The sequence below is a fragment of the Moschus berezovskii genome, chromosome 6 (genome assembly GCF_049115385.1).
Source record: "Moschus berezovskii isolate FMDL1 chromosome 6, NW_MosBer_1.0, whole genome shotgun sequence".
In the NCBI taxonomy this organism is placed as follows: domain Eukaryota; kingdom Metazoa; phylum Chordata; class Mammalia; order Artiodactyla; family Moschidae; genus Moschus; species Moschus berezovskii.
This window is the reverse complement of record NC_142465.1, coordinates 91,313,609-91,335,000: the sequence shown is the minus strand read 5'-3', so window position 1 is coordinate 91,335,000 and position 21,392 is coordinate 91,313,609. Positions and strand designations below refer to the sequence as shown.

Below are 21,392 nucleotides of genomic sequence, written 5' to 3'. Positions count from 1 at the left end.
CACTTTCATTGAAAACTATGTAGTATTACTCAAAACAAATGAAAGCCACAGATGTCACAAATGACAGAAAATTTGAGGGGGGGGATAAAATAGGAAGTCCCACTGAAGAGGGATGATGGAGAGATTTCTTTCTTTCCCTATCTCAATTCCTCTCCTGATACATGATTATGGAGGAAATAGTCTGGACTGTTTATCGCTTCCACCTAGCTCCTCAACTCAAACTGACTCAGAGCATGACAGTGTCAACAAGGGTGACACTTTATTTTGCTACTGGCTTCATCTTAGCTTCAGAGTTTGGCATGACTATAGTCTCAAGCTTGCCAGCAGCTGTAGAGATTTTATCCTATTTTATTTCCAAACATACTAAAGATGGGATATCATTTATAATTTTAGGCACTGAAGGTATGAATATCAAATGGTTGATATACTAATGACTTTAGGAAGGGATGTATTTCTCCATGCCACATTACATGAACACTGAACAAGTTTACTACGCCAACTCATCAAATGGAAATGAGGGAGAGGTGTTCTTGACCTTTTCCAGGTCCATACTTATACTACTGTTCACACTCAATGAGCTTTTCTCTTCAGCACAGTATCTGAAAATGGGACTTATATTTACAGTTGCTTAAGACATTTCTTTTTGGAAAACAGAACTGGTCTATATGTATATACTGCAGGTGCAATCTGAGGCAATCTGATTTTTAAAAGTGTTTTCTCTTTCACTTTAGTAACCAAAGCTACAAAAAAACACATTGGCAACATATTTAACGTGAACAGCAGTAATTCCCTAGGTATATGGAAACAAAATATATTTTATAATTAAAAACTCAGATATTAATGTAGTGATAGAATTTAAATTTTTTTTCTTAAATTTATTTTTAGAATTTAAATATTTAGAATATAAATGTAGCCCTTAATTATAAAAAGAAGCTGGTATTTCTGGATGAATCAGTCTACAAAGACACAATTACGTGACAAACATGTTAAATGAATAAATTAAAGATCCAGAGTGAGAACACCATCTTAAAACACAGGAAACCAAAGAGAAAGATATTCAAAAGCCATGTTAAAAACTGTAAAGAACAAAGTGTCTTACAATTCTGAATTTTGAAACTCCTCAGTTCAGTTCATTTTTACCTAGACTCAATAGTTGTATCTACTTATATTCATGGTTCTGTATATTTAAAAACTACATCCCATTTCTTCAATATTGTATAAAGAAACTTGTAAAAACTAGAAATGAATGTTAAATATGAAATTTCAAGACATCATTTAGCAGGAAGTATATCTGATTTCTAGTAATATTCAACAGAATTTCTCAAATGCAGTAAGTGCTGAAGCATACAGGATGTTAATGGGACAATTTATTAACATATAAATGAAACAAAATCTACTGGAACTTACAAAATATTCTACATAAATATATAAAGTGATAATATTTTGCTAATTGTTTTCAACGGTATTCTACTTTGACCTATGAAAATACTTCAATATACTTGCTTTCTCTGTATTTTTTTGAGGATGATAATGGTGTTCTGGAAGATACTTAGCAGCCTAGTCCCTCTTTGGAATTTGTTACTATTTTTATCTAAGAGATCATAGTTTGCATTTTGAGTATCTGAATTTTAGAAAATAAAGTATTAGATTGTTTCCAAAACTAACAGTGTAGAATTTTGACTTTGGTTAAAAAGAAAAAAACTCATAAAATCACAGGCGACTAAAGTTAATAAGCAATATAAACAGTCATCTCAATATAGTCTATTAGTGTAAACATGCCTTTTTTTTCTTTGTAATGAATGCTCATTAATTCGTTCAACAAATAGTTGAATATTGTACTAAAACTTTAGATATAACAATAAATGAAACAGAAGGCTCACTGGCCTTCAGTTTACAATTGAAGTGGAAGAAAATATACAGGATCCCAAGGAACCTGGAGAAAGGGATCTAACCAGCTCAGGCCAGCCTTCCCTGGTCTGAGTTGGAAGAGGTTCACGACACCAAGGAGAGTGAACACAGACAATTCAAGTCACAAGTTAAGAAAGAGTATGGTTTGGTCTAAGAGCTAAAAGAATACCAGTGAGAAACTAGGTTGTAAATATACGGAGGAGATGGATAATGGAAGGCCAGCTAATTCACATTAGGAAACTTGGGTTTATCTTAAAGCACAATGGAAACCTATTAAAATGCACATTCCTATGTTCTCTTTGTGACCCCATAGACTGAAGCCTGCCAGGCTCCTCTGCCCATGGAATTTTCCAGGCAAGAATACTGGAGTGGGTTGCTATTCCTTTTTACAGGGGATCTTCCCGACCCAGGGATCATATCCAGGTCTTCCGCACTGCAGGCGCACTCTTTACCATCTGAGCCATCAGGGAAGCTGGGGATATTCCTATTTTACCTACGTAAAAATTAATTAAACCTGAAAATAACACTCATATTTTAGGAATATACTGGAACTAAAAGTTATGAAACCAAGTTATAAAAAGCAAATATTGGCTTCAGAAACACAGAAATATTCTAGGCACTTAAATATCGACATAAATCCTTTTCTACATACTCCATGTATTTCCCCTTTAAAATAAAAAAGCTATACGGGTGATCTCATTTCTTGGTGTGGCAGGAATATTAAATTGCCGAAAGCCATGCCCTCCACCCACTCCCAAATGAAAAATCAACAGTACTTACTACATCCAGCCTTATAGCTGAAGCCTGGAGGAAGGAGGAATCCTTGCTGGGCAGCTGCAGCCAGTGTCCGTTGATCAGGAGGGAATACGGGAATCATTAATGGCGGCAGTTGACCTTGAACCTGCTGAACGTATTAGAGCGAATCAAAGAGAAGAAGTCTTGATAGTCCATGCTTCCCAACCCTCCTTATTTTATGATAAAAGGAAAAAAATATTCAATTCAATAGACTGGCATACGAGTTTGCTAGAACACTGGACGTGGGACTGCCTTGGGACTGCTTTAGACCTACAACTGGAAGGTGATATCAGGTTCACTTTCTAACCTGATGAATAATTTCTCTACATATATCCTTGACAGTGGTGAAGTATCTATTGATGATTCACACTACAAGTCTTTTCCTATTGCATTAATATAATGATTTTAAAAGTACCGGTTAGGTTGAACTAAAATCTCCTTTTATAAACCCCATCTGTTGGGACTAATTCTACCTTTGAAAACAAAATTGACTGAACTGTACCATTTTATAAGTTTTTCACTACTTGAAGATAATTCTCATGTTCATGCATAATATTGAGTTTCTAAACTTTTGCATAAAAGATCTGGAAGAAAGCTTAGAGAGTATTAAGACTTTCTCTATTCTTTACAGAAGAGGGGTGTGTGTGTGTGTGTGTGTGTGTGTGTGTGTGTGCACGCGCATGCGTGCACACACATGTATGCTCCATTGTGTCTGACTCTTTGCAAACCTGTGGATTGTAGTCCACCAGGCTATTCTGTAAAGGGAATACTGGAATGGGTTGCCATTCCCTTCTCCAAGGGATCTTTCTGACCCGGGGATCCAATTTGTGTCTCTTGCGCCTCTAGCATTAGCAGGAGGATTCTTTGCCATTGTGCCTCTTGGGAAGCCTCTAATAGAAGAGGCAACTGGGGCCCAAAGAAAACTGACTTGCCATGGCCATGGAATCGGGTGGGGGCAGGTCAAAACTATGTCTATTATCTGGTTCCTTGGATAAATCTCTGTGCTAGACTTTCTTTGTCATCTATCTTCTTTAAGACAACTGAACCATTCCTCAAACCATATGGCTTCCCTCGTGGCTCATCTGGTAAAGAATCCGCCTGCAATGCAGCAGACCCTGGTTCGACTCCTGGCTCAGGAAGATCTGCTGGAGATGGGATAGGCTACCCATTCCAGTATTCCTGGGCTTCCCTGGTGGTTCAGCTGGTAAAGAATCCACCTATAATGTGGGAGACCCGGGTTTGATTCCTGTATTGGGAAGATCCCCTGGGGAAGGGAATGGCCACCCACTCTAGTATTCTGGCCTGGAGGAGGGCTCAATAAAGGACAGAAATGATATGGACCTAACAGAAGCAGAAGATATTAAAAGGAGGTAGCAAGAAGATACAGAAGAACTGTACAAAAAAGATCTTCATGACCCAGATAATCACGATGCTGTGATCACACACCTAGAGCCAGACATCCTGGAATGTGAAGTCAAGTAGGCCTTAGGAAGCATCACTACGAACAAAGCTAGTGGAGGTGATGGAATTCCAGTTGAGCTATTTCAAATCCTAAAAGATGATGCTGTCAAAGTGCTGCACTGAATATGCCACCATAAATTTGGAAAACTTGGCAGCGGCCACAGGGCTGAAAAATTCTAGTTTTCATTCCAATCCCAAAGAAAGGCAATGCCAAAGAATGCTCAAACTACTGCACAATTGCACTCATCTCACACGCTAGTAAAGTCATGCTCAAAATTCTCCAGGCCAGGCTTCAGCAATACGTGAACTGTGAACTGTCAGATGTTCAAGCTGCTTTTACAAAAGGCAGAGGAACCAGAGATCAAATTGCCAACATCCGCTGGATCATCAAAAAAGAAATAGGGTTCCAGAAAAAACTATTTCTTCTTTATTGACTATGCCAAAGCCTTTGACTGTGTGGATCACAATAAACTGTGGAAGATTCTGAAAGAGATGGGAATACCAGACCATCTGGCCTGCCTCTTATGAAACCTGTATGCAGGTCAGGAAGCAACAGTTAGAACTGGACATGGAACAACAGACTGGTTCCAAATAGGAAAAGGAGTACGTCAAGGCTGTATATTGTCACCCTGCTTATTTAACTTACATGCAGAGTATAACATGCAAAACGCTGGGCTGGCTGAAGCATAAGCTGGAATCAAATTGCTGGGAGAAATATCAATAACCTCAGACATGCAGATGACACCACTCTTATGGCAGAAAGTGAAAAAGAACTAAAGAGCCTCTTGATGAAAGTGAAAGAGGAGAGTGAAAAAGTTGGCTTAAAGCTCAACATTCAGAAAACTAAGATCATGGCATCTGGTCCCATCACTTCATGGCAAATAGATGGAGAAACAGTGGAAACAGTGGCTGACTTTATTTTCTTGGGCCTCAAAATCACTGCAGATGGTGTCTGAAGCCATGAAATAAAAAGACACTTACTCCTTGGAAGAAAAGTTATGACCAACATAGACAGCATGTTAAAAAGCAGAGACATTACTTTGCCAACAAAGGTCCGTCTAGTCAAGGCTATGGTTTTTCCAGTGGTCATGTATGGATGTGAGAGTTGGACTGTAAAGAAAGCTGAGTGCCGAAGAATTGATGCTTTTGAACTGTGGTGTTGGAGAAGACTCTTGACAGTCCCTTGGACTACAAGGGGATCCAACCAGTCCATCCTAAAGGAAAACAGTCCTGAATGTTCATTGGAAGGACTGATGTTGAAGCTGAATCTCCCAATACTTTGGCCACCTGATGCGAAGAACTAACTCACTGGAAAAGACCCTGATGCTGGGAAAGATTGAGGGCAGGAGGAGAAGGGGACGACAGAGGATGAGATGGTTGGATGGCATCACCAACTCAATGGACATGAGTTTGAGTAATCTCCAAGAGTTGGTGATGGACAGGGAGGCTTGGCATGCTGCAGTCCATAGGGTCGCAGAGTCGGACACGACTAAGCGACTGAAATGAACTGAACTGAACTGTATAGTCTGTTGAGTTGCAAAGAGTTGGACACAACTGAGTGACTTTCACTTTCACACCACATGGCCTCTGTTTTGGTTGCCATCTTTAGAACACACTTTAATTTTCGTGTGTCACTCTCAGAATGTGGGATTCATATAATTCAACAATCTAATACAATGGAATCACTATTCTCTTTGAATTGAACAATTTCTAGAAATACAAACTAATGCGTAATTTCTGCAGCTATGTCACATTATTACTAAATGCAGAGGTTGTCATTTACTGAAATATCTAAGATAGTTTTCCAAATATTTCAACAAGATTTCTCTGGTGGACATGGTTATTGGTTAGTGTTTGTCAGTGAACATACGAATGAGACTTTATAATCATGCTAAAAATCACACATCTGACATTTTGTTCTCCTTTACCATTTCTTCCTCACATTAATGCAGCTATTTGGAAAATAACTATTTCATGAACACATACTATGTATAAGAAAAACAGCTAGGTAGTAGAGACACTGTACTGAACAAGACAACCAAGATCCTATGCCATGGAGCTTATGTTACAGTGTTCAGTTCAGTTCAGTTCAGTCGCTCAGTCGTGTCCGACTCTCCGCGACCCCATGAATCACAGCACGCCAGGCCTCCCTGTCCATCACCAACTCCCGGAGTTCACTCAAACTCATGTCCTCAGAGTTGGTGATGCCATCCAGCCATCTCATTCTCTGTCGTCCCCTTCTCCTACCCCCCTCCAACCTTTCCCAGCATAAGAGTCTTTTCCAGTGAGTCAACTTGTCGCATGAGGTGGCCAAAGTATTGCAGTTTCAGCTTTAGCATCAGTGGATAACAGTTAAATGTAAAACAGGCACATACACAAAACAAAACAAAAAAACAAAACAAATTCATTCAGTTGCTAACCTTAATAACTCTGAAATATCTCCCAGACTTGATTTCCCTTTCTCTCACTGAGATTCTTAGGACACATAATTCTTACTCTCATTTCTCATTTCAAAAGTCTACCCTCAGTTTCTCCTTCATTTCATCTTTCATAGTAAACCTCTGAGATATTTTTGAGATTTTGGTTGGTGAGTGGGTGTTGGCGGGGAGTGGGGGATGTTGAGAGAGAGAGGGAGAAAAAGAGACGGCATGATGAGGATGGGGGCTGGGGAGAGAGACAGAAAGCCAGCCAGCCAGCCAGCCAGGCAGAAAGAGAAAGGAGCACGAAAGAATGAGAGATCAGTTTTCAGAAACGACTCCAAACTGGAAAGCATTTCTTTTAGCAAAAAGTATTTTAAAACCTATCTATCACTGCCACCAGAGTGAAATAAAGTGAACAACACAACCAGAAAACAAAAAGACAAAGTTTTAAGGTTAGAGCTGAAGGTTATAGATGTTATACCATGACAGCCAAAAATTTTTTGAACATACTGGGGGAAAGGTACACCACTGGAAAACAATTGATTAAAATTTCAAAAATTAGAGACTGCATGCTGAGCAGGTATGCAGGAAAATGTGGCCTGAAACAATGGGAGACATGTGAAGAAAAAACAGCATGGGGGCTGGCTCTTTGTCAGAAGAGGACACAGACCAGAATAACAAGCAAAGAAACAAACAACAGACCAGCCATATTGGTTAAAGGTTATCACCAGCTACTATGTATCCTTCATATTTCCTTGTTTGGAAATAAGTTATTATATTATAATTTATATAGTACATCGCCTTTTTGAGACACCACTGGTTACATGATGTAACAGATGGTTATAAATTAAGAGCACTTTAGAGATAAGAAGAAAGGAACTTCAAATGGAATATATACAAGGGTTAGAAGAGGCATCCAAACTTCAGAGAAATTAAAATTTGGGGAAAATAACTTGTACAATTGCAGAAACAATAGGTTCTTGTTTTAGTGAAGTAGTTCTTAAACTTGAACGTGCATTTTAGAATCACCTGGCAAGCTCTGAAAAACACTCAGTGCCCAGACTGCTTCCAGACCAGTTAAATCTGAATCAACAGCGGTGAGACCCAGCCATCAGCCTTATTAATGTTCCCCTGATGATTCCAATGTGCATCCAGGTTTGAGAAGTACTGTCTTAAAGAACGCTGAAGTCACTGTCCACAGGTTTTTTTTTTTTTTTGTCGTCTTGTTTTGCCTTGATGGTAAAGAATCTGCCTGCTCTGCAGGAAACCCAGGTTCGATCCCTGAGTCGGGAATATCCCCTGCAGAAGGGAATGGCTACCCACTCCAGCATTCTTGCCTGGAGAATTTCACGGACAGAGGAGCCTGGCAGGCTACAGTCCATGGGGTCACAAAGAGTTGGACACGACTGAGTGACTAAACTTTCACTTTTATAGGCAACTATGTCGGCTTCAGGTATATAAGTATTTGAAAGGGAGACTCTGCCTCTTACAGGTCTGGTGCTGAGAGGATATTAAACTATATTCCTTATAGAATTCTTTCTAAACGAGCCTTGTATCTGTATTTCACATGATCCTTTTATGAAAAGCTTATGGATGGTTTGCTTTCACTGAGAGAATAACGACCAAATCCTTCTATATATTATTCAAGTTCATTCACAGTTTATTCCTACTCCATCTTTTCAGCCATTTTTCTGCCCTCCTTCAGATAGACTATACTCTTGCCTCAATGGATCATGAAGACTTCCTTGCATGCATGGTGCTTTTCCACACTTGAAGAGACTCAAAAGTATTTTTCTCCTCTGTTTTTAGTACTTTCTCTTTTCCTTTTCTTCTTGGCAAAAAATTCTACTTATTTTTCAAAGGCTCTTGAGACCCACATAATGCCTTTGCCTGTGAAGCATTTCTTTCTTATGATGCCAGTTTTCAGGCAGAAACAATCGTTACTTCTTTAACCTCACAAATATTTAACAATACTTACAATAAATAATACAACACTTAATGTATTGAATAATAGTTACTTGTATAACTTGAGTCTCCCTTAAGACCTTAGAGCTCATTTAGGAAAGTGGTTGTAACTTATTTATAATTGTAACTTTAGGGTTTAGAGCAGCATCTTAATTATGGTATGAATTAATAATTCATAAATAAAGAAGAAGAATGCATTATATAATCCTATCTATGTAATTTCTTCTTCATGCACCAACTCCAAATGTCCAAAAAAGGCCTGTGGACAACAAAGTTCTTTAACAACCAGAAAGGATTTCAGTTTCACTGGAGAAAAATGGCAGCATGAAATACCAGCTGCTCTGTGTTCCTGTTCTTAAGATATAGATAAAAGGTCACATACATTAAGATAAATCCATGATTCTTGGGAATATGCATGCATGAAGAAATCTCAAAGTAATACAGAAATACTGGAAATATACTACATCTGTAATGAACAGGCAGACTTGCCTATCCATGTTCTAATAACATGTTTTAATTATTACAGCTTTGCAGATAATAGTATTCTATCATTATTATTTTCTTTCTCAAATATTTCCTGGTTTTATTTACATTTATTTTTCCACATTAGTTTTAGGATATGGAATTTCTTGTTGAATTAATTAACCTAATTGCTTGATGGCAGGTTATATTTTTCAATTTATTAGAATCTTCTTCAAATACTTATTGCATTTTCCTTGGTAATTTTATTTCTGAGGTTTTTAAAATATTTATATTGCTTTTGTAAAGTTAATTTTTTTTGTTATACAGTTTAATTGGTTACTGCATGTACATAAATCTCTCTATTTGTGTGTGTGACAGTTTTTATCCAGCTAATTCATTTATACTCAAATAATTTAAAATAATCTTTCAGGTAAAATTTTTAGTATTTTAAAGAATAAATTACAATAAATTTTTGGGCTTTTAAAATCTGTTATTTTACTACAATTTTAAAAAAATATTTTGCTTTAGTATTATAATTTTTTTATTGCCAGAATTTTCCAAAATCCACATATATAAAATAATACTTTCAAGACTGAGAAAGATCTTCAAAATTATCTGGCATAATACAGTCACTGTGTTGATAAATAAATGAGACTTAGTTTGGCCTAATAAATTGTTCAAGATCCCGAAGTTAACACTGAAACTACATCTCCTAATAATCTAGTACACTTTTCCAACACTTGGGAAAAACTGGGGGTGGGGAACAGAAGGAACTACAAGGGAAAGGAAAAACTAAAATAAAAAATAAACCTAATTTCATAGCCCCAATGATGTGTTTATTTTAGAATATTATAGGACAGATTACAGAGCACTGTACTAAACTATTTTCAGAATAAACAGTAAAACATATACAATCCAAGATCTGTGGTTAATTCATCTGTGCAACTAAAACCACATTTCAAATAGAGTTGATCCTCATTATTTGCAGATTCTGTATTTACCAATTTGCCTACTCACTAAAATTTACTTATACCCTCCCCAAATTTACTTGTACTAGTGCTTTTGTGATCACTTACAGACCTGTGCAAGGTAGCAAGAAATTTTGATGATTTTGCTATTTAAAATGCACATAGAATCAATAATACATAATAATAAGTTGTCTTTAAACAGAAACGCACATAAAACAAGTACATGTATTGATCAGTTGATGAAAATAGTGAGACCAAAGGCTCCTAGGAGCCTAAGTCTGTGTTTCCTTTAGAAGCAGTTGCTCAGCATTTGCTAATTCAGTGTTCATGTCACTTTTATAGAACATAAGTAGTGCAAATAATGAGCATCAACTGTATTATTGCTGTATCTTATGTAATTTTTAGGTCCTTGTTGCTAAAAATTAGCCAACCTTTGGAAGAAAAGGACACATCATATCACATAAAAACAGTATAATGTTTCCTGGGTAAATTCTAAAATCAATGCAATAAGGTTAGTAATTTATTCTTATATATTTGCCAATTTTGACTATTTCCAAGTACTATTCACTGTTAACTTTATTTTCCTTTACTTAATGGATGAAATCCCTTCAAGCTCCTAATTAAGGTTTGCAAAATATGTGACATCTATAATTAAGTTTTAGGAAAATACTTTTGTCACAAAATTTTGGTCTTTTTAATGGGGGCATGATATTCACAAGTTAGAATAACACATAATTAATTTAAGAGGCTACTTCCTATATATGTTAAACTTTAAGATGGAATATTATGTTTTAACACTTTTTATAATTATACCACATAGATTCTGAATGTAATCTTGACCCCTAAAATCTAATGAATCCACCATAATCACTTTATCACACTTGTAAAAGAATGACTAACCACTTACCAATTATTCATAACTAAATATTTTATATTTTAGGTAAACCATACTCAGTCACTTAGTTGGGTCCGACTCTCTGCCACCCCTTGGACTGTAGGCTACCAGGCTTCTCTGTCTATGGGATTTCCCAGGCAAGAATACTGGAGTGGGTTGCCATTTCCTTCTCTAGGATTTTATGTAAATATTCTATTGCAAAATCTTACATTGGGTTCCATGAAACTAATATACCAGGTAGATATTTAAGATTATTAATTTAGCTTCTAGTCCCATAGGTCTGTTTATTATTCATTCAATCAACATTTTTACTAACTGTAATAGAAGACACACTTCTTTGGTAACTAGGAATACAAAGATGAATTCATACATAGTATCTGCTCTATAGAAGTCCTGAGTCTGGTGAGGCAAAAGGATAGATAAATAGAAAACACTGGCATTAGCTGAACAACAGACATTTGTATGTGATATACTATGAAAGTATAAACTAGAAACTCCTAACATAGCCAGAAGTTGAGGCAGGCTTCATGGAGACAGGTCCAGCAGATACAGACTCTGAACAAATAAGTAGGAGTTCACCAGGCAAAAAGGTGGGAGTGTGAGGAAAGAATTTTAAGCAGAGATGAGAAATGAGCAAATTATCAGGGATTTAAAAAAATAAAAAATCACGTGAGAGGGAAGCTACTAAGCAGTGTTCAGTTCAGTTCAGATCAATTGCTCAGTCGTGTCCAACTCTTTGCGACCCCACGGATTGTAGCATAACAGGCATCCCTGTCCATCACCAACTCCCAGAGTTTACTCAAACTCATGTCCATTGAGTCGGTAATGCCATCCAACCATCCCCTTCTCCTCCTGCCTTCAATCCTTCGCAGCATCAGAGTCTTTTCAAATGAGTCAGTTCTTCACATCAGGTAGCCAAAGTATTGGAGTTTCAGCTTCAGTATCAGTCCTTCCAATGAATATTCAGGACTGATTTCCTTTAGGATTGATTGGTTTGATCTCCTTGCAGTGCAAGGGACTCTCAAGAGTCTTCTCCAACACCACAGTTCAAAAGCATCAATTCTTCGGCGCTCAGCTTTCTTTATAGTCCAACTCTCACATCCATACGTGACTACTAGAAAAACCATAGGTTGGAAAAACCAAGAAGTGTAGAAAAGCAAAATGACATAAGGAAGAATCAGTGTTAGAAAGTCAGTGTATATCAGTTTGTGTATCAGAAAACAATACCCGATACAGAGTTTCCCCTGTAAGCTCTGGTAGATGTAGTTTAGGTAGGATACCCTGCTGGGTATATGGAGGAGAGATTTGAAAGGCAAAGCAAAGTGGAGACTAGGTAGGTGTTGATGATGCAGGAGGTTATACATGTATGAGTATGTAAGAAATCTCTGTAACTAAAGGAAAAAAGAAAAAAATATATATCTGTGTGTATGTGTGGAGATATATATATATATATATAAAAGGAGAAGAGGACAGAGTCAAAGATAATTCTCAGTGTCTAGTTTATTTATACTAGTAAAAACAAACAAAGAAAGCATTAGGGGTAACAATTTCTTTCATAGAAAGATATGAAAATGGTTCTGAACATATGTGTTCAGTTCAGTTCAGTTCAGTCGCTCAGTCATGTCTGACTCTCTGCAACCCCATGAATCACAGCACGCCAGGCCTCCCTGTCCATCACCAACTCCCGGAGTTCACCCAAACTCATGTCCATCGAGTCGGTGATGCCATCCTTCCATCTCATTCTCTGTCATCCCCGTCTCCTCCTGCCCCCGATCCTTCCCAGCATCAGTCTTTTCCAGTGAGTCAACTCCGCATGAGGTGGCCAAAGTATTGCAGTTTCAGCTTTAGCATCAGTCCCTACAATGAACACCCAGGATTGATCTCCTCTAGAATGGACTGGTTATGTGTTAGAGGTGTCAAAATAATGTTCCACTGGAGATATCATAACAGTAGATATCAGCAGATTGATACTCCCGTCTGAAGGTAGTAAAAGAGATTTTTAGAGCCTATGGTTTGGGGAGTCACTTGCTGATGAGAGTTGACTAGACAATCTATAAAGAGGGCTTGAAGGATAAAGAGAAGACAGCTTAAAATCATCTGGGTCACAACAATAATTCAACAAAGGGCTGAGGAAGAGGAGTCTAAGAACAAAGAGTCTAAGAAAAGAATGAAGAAAATCATGAGTACAGTACCACAAAAACCAATGAAATACTTAGATTGAGGTAGTGTCTCAGTGAAAAGTGCTGTAAAAAGAGTATTTTAGAGACAAAATATTGTTCAAATTGTTAATTAGAAGAGAGTGGTGAATCTAACAATATCAAATTCATTAGAATGGAAGACAGCATATTCCTAAAGGTTGAGCACTGAATGCATGTATTAGTCACTCAGTTGTCATGTCTGACTCTTTGAGACCCATGGACTGTAGCCCACCAGACTCCTTTGTCCATGGGATTCTCCAGGCAAGAATATTGGGAGTGGGTTGCCAGTTCCTTCTCTAGGGGATCCTCCCGACCCAGGGATCAAACCTGGGTCTCCCATATTGCAGGCAGGGTCTTAACCATCTGAGCCACCAGAGAAGCCTGAACACTGAACGACAGGCAAGAAAAAGGAGATGGCAGATGTAGATGATTCTTCAGAGAAGGTTAGATGAGATGTCAGGAGAGACATCTGATGACAGCTGCATAGGGATGCATAGATTTTACTTCAGTAGCAGAGTTTTAGACAGTAGCACATTTATTCCCTGAAAGGCACAAGTGGATATTGAGAATTTGAAATGTAGGAAAGAGAAGCTACTTGGTTGACCACAACTGCAGAGGAGGATGAAAGGCAAGGTGGAGGTGTAGAGATTCGTTTCAACTGGGAACAACATCTCTTTCTCCAGGCCCTGAGGACTGGAGCTATACAAGTGGATAAGCAGATAATGTTCTACAGGCAAGGAAATGAGAAGTTAAGGAAAACCAGGTCTGATGGAAGAAATTTTCTCAATATTGAAGACAAAGTTCATATCCTGAAAATGAGAGACGTTGGGATTGAGGGGAGGGAGTGAGTTCAGAGAAGGTATGGAAGTTTGGGATGACTATGGTGAGAAAATAAAAGAGAGTAATCACAGATGATTAAAAAGAGCAACGGAAAAGGCTAGCACTTGAGGAGAGATCATGAGAATTTTGATGCTGTCAGTCTTCCCTTTTGTGAGTTTCTGGTCACTGTGCTTGAGGATCAGAGAAGATGAATTTTAGCATACAGGTGGGGGAAAGGCAGGAGGATAGGGGGGCCTTCAGCAAGGATAGGTTACGAGGAAATCAAAGCTGCTTTTGAACAGCAATGGGCTTTAGACTGACCCCAGGAAGAGAGGCCTAGAAGGCATTACTAAGTTGAGAAAAATATAGGAATCAGAAAACTAGAGAGACTATTCCATGAAACTAAGGAGCAGTTTGTGTGAGAGCTCAAAATACAGGAAGTTGTGATAGAAGACTTGTTTAAATGGCATACACAAACGTTAAAATGAAAGGCAGTTTTATGATTTAAGTTAGCGCAATTACAAACAAAATGTAAAATCAGAAACTTTTCAAATGTTCTGCAAGAATTTAGTCCGGTGAGTATTATAGTATTCAAGCACACGCGGTCTATAGGGATCAGTTCACCTCCAGCTGAAATTCAGCCACCTTTGGTGGGGAGCACAGCAGCTGTTTAGAAGCACACAATGATACTCTACAGCAGTTTTTGAGAAAATGGAAAATATAATATCCAAATGAGATGACAAGAGGGGTTTAGGTAGCAGGATATAATTACCCAAACTGGAGCAACCAAGATGACAACGCTGCCTTTCCACCATTAGCAAGAAGAGGCATAGGGTCCTCAATGACCACTAACAGCCTGTGTTTTCTCACTTCATATAATAGAAAGTCAATTTGTAAGTTTATCCTATCCAATGAAGTGGTATTTAGAAAATGAAAAAAAAAAAAAAACAACAAAAAACCCTACACTAAAACTTAGAAAAAAGGAGTCAATTTATCTCCCAATTAATCTACTAGGAAGACTAAAGACCATCTCATTGAGTGAAACAGGAATGTTAAAACAATCTCAAATTGCAATCTCTTTCTCTCACTTCTCAACAGTCACACTGGAGCTGTATCACCTCTAATTTCATTTGATTCAAGACAAAGACGAGTAGCCATATTCCTTTAGAACAAAAATGAACAGCCATGTGGATTTTTTACATAGTAGTCTTCTTCGGCAAAAAGCCACATAACTTTTTTTTAAAATCGTTTCCAAGGATGAAAATGACTTTGCCAAGCAAAGTGGCTTCAAAACAGGCCTCAAAAATACTAATAGAAAGACAGATGGTTCTACTAAGAGCTTGGCTGCCAAAAAAAAAAAAGAGTGATGCTATTGAAGCTGACTGCAAAGTTATCTGATGACTACAAATACTTTTGTCCCAATGCAAGTGCTAACTCTGCCTTCAGGGCTGATACAGCCAAAATACTAACTTCCCCACATCCTATCCCCCTGTATCCTTACCCCTCCTAAATAAAACCTGTCAGTGCCAAGCCCCACAAAACAGCACAAGCGTGCACTTGATTCTGACTGACTGCTCTGCAGAAGCAAAATATTGCATTAAAGAACTCCTATTTAGAAACAGACCCACAAGGAAAATTGCTTCTCTTTTCAAAACTGCCTGTCACATTTTCTTTTTCTAATTCCCCTTTTCCTCCTCCTCCCTGTCACCAAAGGGCCCCTGGGCCCTATGACTTTAGATGATACAAACTCAATTTGTATAAAGAAGGCAAGAAGCAGCACTACTGAGAGGTGGGGATAGTTTGCGAGGATAGAGAAATAATCCAGTCAAGACACAGTGCAATTTTCTTTCCAAACTACTACTACAATAATACCTCCACTTTATTTCCTTCAGGGCAACTGTCATTTCTTTTTAACCAGATTGCTACTAGATATGATAGAAACTAAAATATTATATGGTCACTGACTCTTCCTTTCAATGGCTCATTTCACTATTACATTTTTACTTTTGCATGGTGTGTTTATTATTGTCATTGTTACTAGGATACGACCACTTTCAAATGATGCAGAATTAAGACCTCTGTCACTAAGAGGGGATGAAATTTCATCCTTAATATTATGCAGGTTTGACTTAAATGTTCTTCTTGTCTAATAGAAGTCTTTATTTTCAAAACCTAAGCATTACATTCTTGTAAAGAACCATTTTCATGTATTAAACTCATGTCAACCAAAATGATGATTCTTACTGTACAAATAATATATGCTTAAACAAAGTATGTTTGTTGATCAGGAAAGAATAAATCTCTGTTTTAAAAGTTGGTAATCACAGAAACTTAAGGGTGGCAAATACAGCATTCATTAAGAAAGCATTTGTGAGAGTATGGTAAAAACAGGGCTATTTTATTTGCCAAGGGCAATTTTGAGCTGAATAAAAGTATTTTAAAAGGCAACAATTAAAATATCTTAAAGGATGTATTATTTAGGATTAGGTTATCATCTGTTTCTTAAAGGTCATATTTTACAGGGCTTCCTTGGTGGCTCAGTGATAAAGAATCCACTTGCAAATGCAGGAGACGTGGGTTTGATTCTTTGGTTGGGAAGATCCCCTGGAGAAGAGAGTGGCTACCCACTGCATTATTCTTGCCTGGAAAATTCTATAGACAGAGAAGCCTAGGAGCTATAGTCCACAGGTTCGTAACAGTCGAACACAATTTAGTGACTAAACGACAACAACTATTTTACATAGCTTGATAGTAGTTACATGATAAAATGGAAGTCTTTATATTGCAACTCTGTTTCTTCAAATGTGTGTGACTATTTGTTTTATTTAATATGGTTTTTGATAATAAAACAGGCTGGTTCCTATCAGTATGCATGGTTCTCTGTTCACATGGACAGAATTATGCTTTGCAATACCAATACAATCTTATTTTACATCACGCATTGCTATGCCAATTATCATTTACACACAAATGAAAGGCAACACAAAACAGAATGGTCAACATGAAATATAATACTTTTTCAATTACATTTCTCAGGAGTCCATGATTAGAAAACTTAATAAAATTCACTATATATTGATTTCTAATTTATGACGTTTTGCTCAATGGCCTATAATACATTATTAGTGGGTTTTTTCACATGCCATATAAATCTCAGCTCAACATAAGTTCTTTAAAATATTATGCCTCAAAAGTCACCACTTTATAGAGAAGCGTGAATTAGGAGTGACTGCTAATGGGTACGTGGTTTCTTTTTAGAGTGAAGAAACCATTCTGGAATTAGACAGTAATGATGGTTACAAAACACTGTGAGTATACTAAACCCACTGAATTGTACACATGCAAAAAAGGGTGAATTGTATGGCATGTGAACTATATCTCAAATTAAAAATTAACCAAAGTAAAAAATAAATGTTACCTTAAAATATATCACTTCACTACTGCCAGAAGGAAAACTGAATTTGCTTTGAGACACTCATGTCTTATATTAGAAAGATGTTTGTATTTGTATAATGCACTTCTACATGCGTTAGTTCATTTCTACTTTATCCAATCTCTTGGAGATCAGCATGTCAGATATTGTCATTTCCAATATTAATTAATGAGCAAAACTGATAGAAAAACAAGTAATTTGGAAACTTATACATTATCATATAGCTAGCCAAAACAATAAGTCTAGGACATAAATTCAATTCTTCTGAATAAATTATATAACTTTCTAAAATAAAAATACTGATTTATATAATGAATACAGAAACATTGTGACAAAATCCACATATATTTTATCAGCATAAAAATGAGTCACATTTAAATTATTTATAAAAAATAAAGTTCTATTATAATTTAAAATATTTTTATAGCAAGGGTGGCATTTGACCTTGATTTACACTTTTATGTTACATTTTATTTTGCTTTATATTTTCTGAACAAAAGCTTTTCAAATTTTAAATGTGTATATGCATTACTTAATTCTCTGAAAACTGTTCAGTAAAACAGAGATGCAACAGGACATCATAATGACTGGCATACAACAGAAGGTAATTAACACAGAAATTCATATCCTGTATTCACTGCTTGATAGACCCTATCTTAAATTGCGAGTCTTTGTTGCCTATTTTGGCAAAAAAATTCTTTGAAGTTTGACTAATGGAGGATTGAAAATAAATTGCAAATTCTGATTTTCATAAAAAGTATATAATATCGACATTTATTTCAGAGATTCCTGAAATCATTACCAATTGCTTTGAAATTTATTAATTTCTTACTGAAATGTCCTACACCACTAGGATTTATTCTATGCAATGAGCACTGGATTGTGAAATCTTCTAATATTTTCTACGTCTTGCCTAAGTTAGTTTACACTTCCTCACTGGATTTATGCTTCTTTCCAGACAAAAGTCCTTTTATTCTCGAACCTGTTCTCAAATTGGAGACCATGACACACAGCTGAAAACTCCACCTGACTTAGACTTAACTACTTTTCCTCAAAACCCAGCTTAAGTGTCACGGCCTCTACGAAGACTAACCAAACTCACCAAGCAAAATACATTCATTCATTTACTGAGTGGCCACTTTGTGCTACACCCTGTTAGAGGTGCTAGGATTACTGTAATAAACAAGACAGACAAGTATATACTATGAAAAAATTACAGCAAAGGCAGAAGAAAAGGAATCCTGCAGAGGAGGCTACAAGTTTCAATGTGGAATCAATGATGCAGTGACACAGAGGCCTGGAAGAAGTGAGACAATAAACGTCTCAGGTACTGGGGGTGGGGTGGGGGGGAAGTGTTCCAGGCAAATGGAAGAGAAGATGCTAAAAACCTAAGGTAAGAGTACTGTTTTCACCAATGCTTCCTTCTGCTGTCTCTACTCTGTGGGACTATCCCATTAGGTTGAAATTATTCATGTCTGGCTCCATGGCTAAGTTGTATTAAGGGAAAGGTATAGCTCATCGTATCGATATCTACAATACCAAGGTTAATGCCTAACACATCGCAGATGCTCAATATAAGTCAATGTAAGTGATTATATAAGAAACTATTAGAAAAGTCTACTTGTGTTTTAGCTTAGTTTCTTCTTATAAATAGTAACTAGTTTATTAAAGCATTCCTTTTATACAGAGAGGCCTAGGCTCTATTTCACTTTCATTCGCTATTCAAGATTTTTCTTTAAAGTGGTATCCCCAAACATGGCAAATCATTGATGACACTGTTTACTACCCAATCCGTCACCTTTCTCATATCCTAGTTTTAGTGTCAATAATGTCAATTTACATTTTGAGTCCATCATTAATCCTTAAGAAATGAGAGAAATGATGAACTCTGATGTCACTGAAGTAATCCAAGAACATCAGTTAGGTGTTGTTTATGTTAAAATTAGATATGCATTCGTAAAAAATTAGAAACTGATTTCAAATGTGAGACATTGTGTGCCATTAAATACACTTGAGCTCTTTGCTACGTCAGTTATCAATACTACTTAAAGCAATGCAACTTAAAGGCATGGAAACACAAAAAGAATAGTGAGCTAAATTTATAGATATAATCTTGCATATGCTAAAAAAAAACATGAAAAGAAAACCTCTAAACCCAAACTTCTTGAATAAAAATTCAAGTAAATGGTAAATAGCTGCATTCTTAAAATCCATACATTATTCTTATTTTGTTCAAGAAAATAAATGTGATTATACTACTTTTTTCTCTGGTGTGTAATTTCAATTTTTTAGCTAGCAGGTGCTAGACTGGTGTGAATGGCTAGCATATGGGGGTTTGTCTAATGAACACTGTTATATATTTGGGGGAAAGCCTTTAAGCAATGTTCCTACAGACAAAACCAAAAATAACATTTCATACCTCTTCCCCACATGCGACCATAGTATAGACAAGTTAATGTATAGTTTCTTTCCTTAGGACTGAAAAATACATGTTCCTAGAGTGATTATGTATGTTGCCTCACAGTTGTTCTTAGAACATAGTACTCAGATGCTTATCTAACTCTACTGTAGCTAGGATACTCTAGTAGAAAGCCATTCACCAGAACATTACTCACTGAAAATAAAATGTGTGAAATTACCAGAAAGGCAAGGTAGGTAGATATTTCTTGAGCTGAAATGTGAATACATTTGTAAATGGACAATCCACTGAACACAGTGCCATTTATATAATCAAAAGGTTTAAAATCTAGTCAAGAATAATTATTACATAATTTGTTGTTTAATTGCTAAGTCATGCCTGACTCTATGTGATCTCATGGACTGTAACCCACCAGGCTCTTCTGTACATGGAATTTCTTGGGCAAAAATACTGGAATGGGTTGCCAGTTCTTTCTCCAGGGGATCTTCCCGAACTAGGGACTGAACCTATGTCTCCTGCATTGGCAGGCGGATTCTTTATCACTGAGTCACTGGGGAAGCCCTATATACCACTGCAAATGCATTCAAAATATGTAAGCATGGCTAATTTTAATACTTGGCAAATTTAATAACCAATTTTCAGAAAAAAAAAGCTCTGTAACTTGCCCACACATAATGACATCATTTAAATAGAGACGAGTGGTGCAATACCATAGGTATTTTGCTAAATCTATAGACTGCTTTTTAGAAAAGGCAGAGGAATCAGAGATCAAATTGCCAACATGTGTTGGATCGTTGAAAAAACAAGAGAGTTCCAGAAGGAACATCTATTTCTGCTTTATTGACTATGCCAAAGCTTTTGACTGTGTGGGTCACAATAAACTGTGGAAAATTCTGAAAGAGATGGGACTACCAGTCCACCTGACCAGCCTCTTGAGAAATCTGTATGCAGGTCAGGAAGCAACAGTTAGAACTAGACATGGAACAACAGACTGGTTCCAAATAAGAAAAGGAGTATATCAAGGCTGTATATTGTCACCATGTTTATTTAACTTCTATGCAGAGTACATCATGAGAAATGCTGGACTGGATGAAGCACAAGCTGGAATCAAGATAGCCAGGAAAAATATCAATAACCTCATATATGCAGATGACACCACCCTTATGGCAGAAAGTGAAGAAGAACTAAAGAGCCTCTTGATGAAAGTGAAAGAGGAGAGTGAAAAAGTTGGCTTAAAGCTCAGCATTCAAAAAACAAAGATCATGGCATCTGGTCCCATCACTTCATGGCAAATAGGTGGGGAAACAATGGAAACAGGGGCAGATGTTATTTTCTTGGGCTCCAAAATCACTGCAGATGGTGACTGCAGCCATAAATAAAAAGACACTTACTTCTTGGAAGAAAAGTTATGACCAACCTAGACAGCATGTTAAAAAGCAGAAACACTGCTTTGCCAACAAAGGTTCGTCTAGTCAAGGCTATGGTTTTTCCAGTAGTCATGTATGGATGGGAGAGTTGGACTATAAAGAAAGCTAAATGCTGAAGAATTGATGCTTTTGAACTGTGGTGTTGGAGAAGACTCTTGAGAGTCCCTTGGACTAAAGGAGATCCAACCAGTCCATCCAAAAAAGAAACAGGTCCTGAATATT

The 21,392-nt window shown here is 37.0% G+C and overlaps 1 protein-coding gene across 6 annotated transcripts in view; it reads right to left on the bottom strand.

Moving 5' to 3' along the window:
- SOX5 (SRY-box transcription factor 5) overlaps positions 1–21,392 on the bottom strand; it is a 1,155,320-nt gene that overhangs the window by 148,300 nt on the left and 985,628 nt on the right. For all 6 annotated transcript variants that reach the window (XM_055394458.2, XM_055394455.2, XM_055394462.2 and 3 more), the window contains exon 12: positions 2,689–2,809. In XM_055394458.2, coding sequence (XP_055250433.1) covers positions 2,689–2,809 — 121 coding nt within the window. The remainder of the gene's footprint in view (positions 1–2,688; positions 2,810–21,392) is intronic.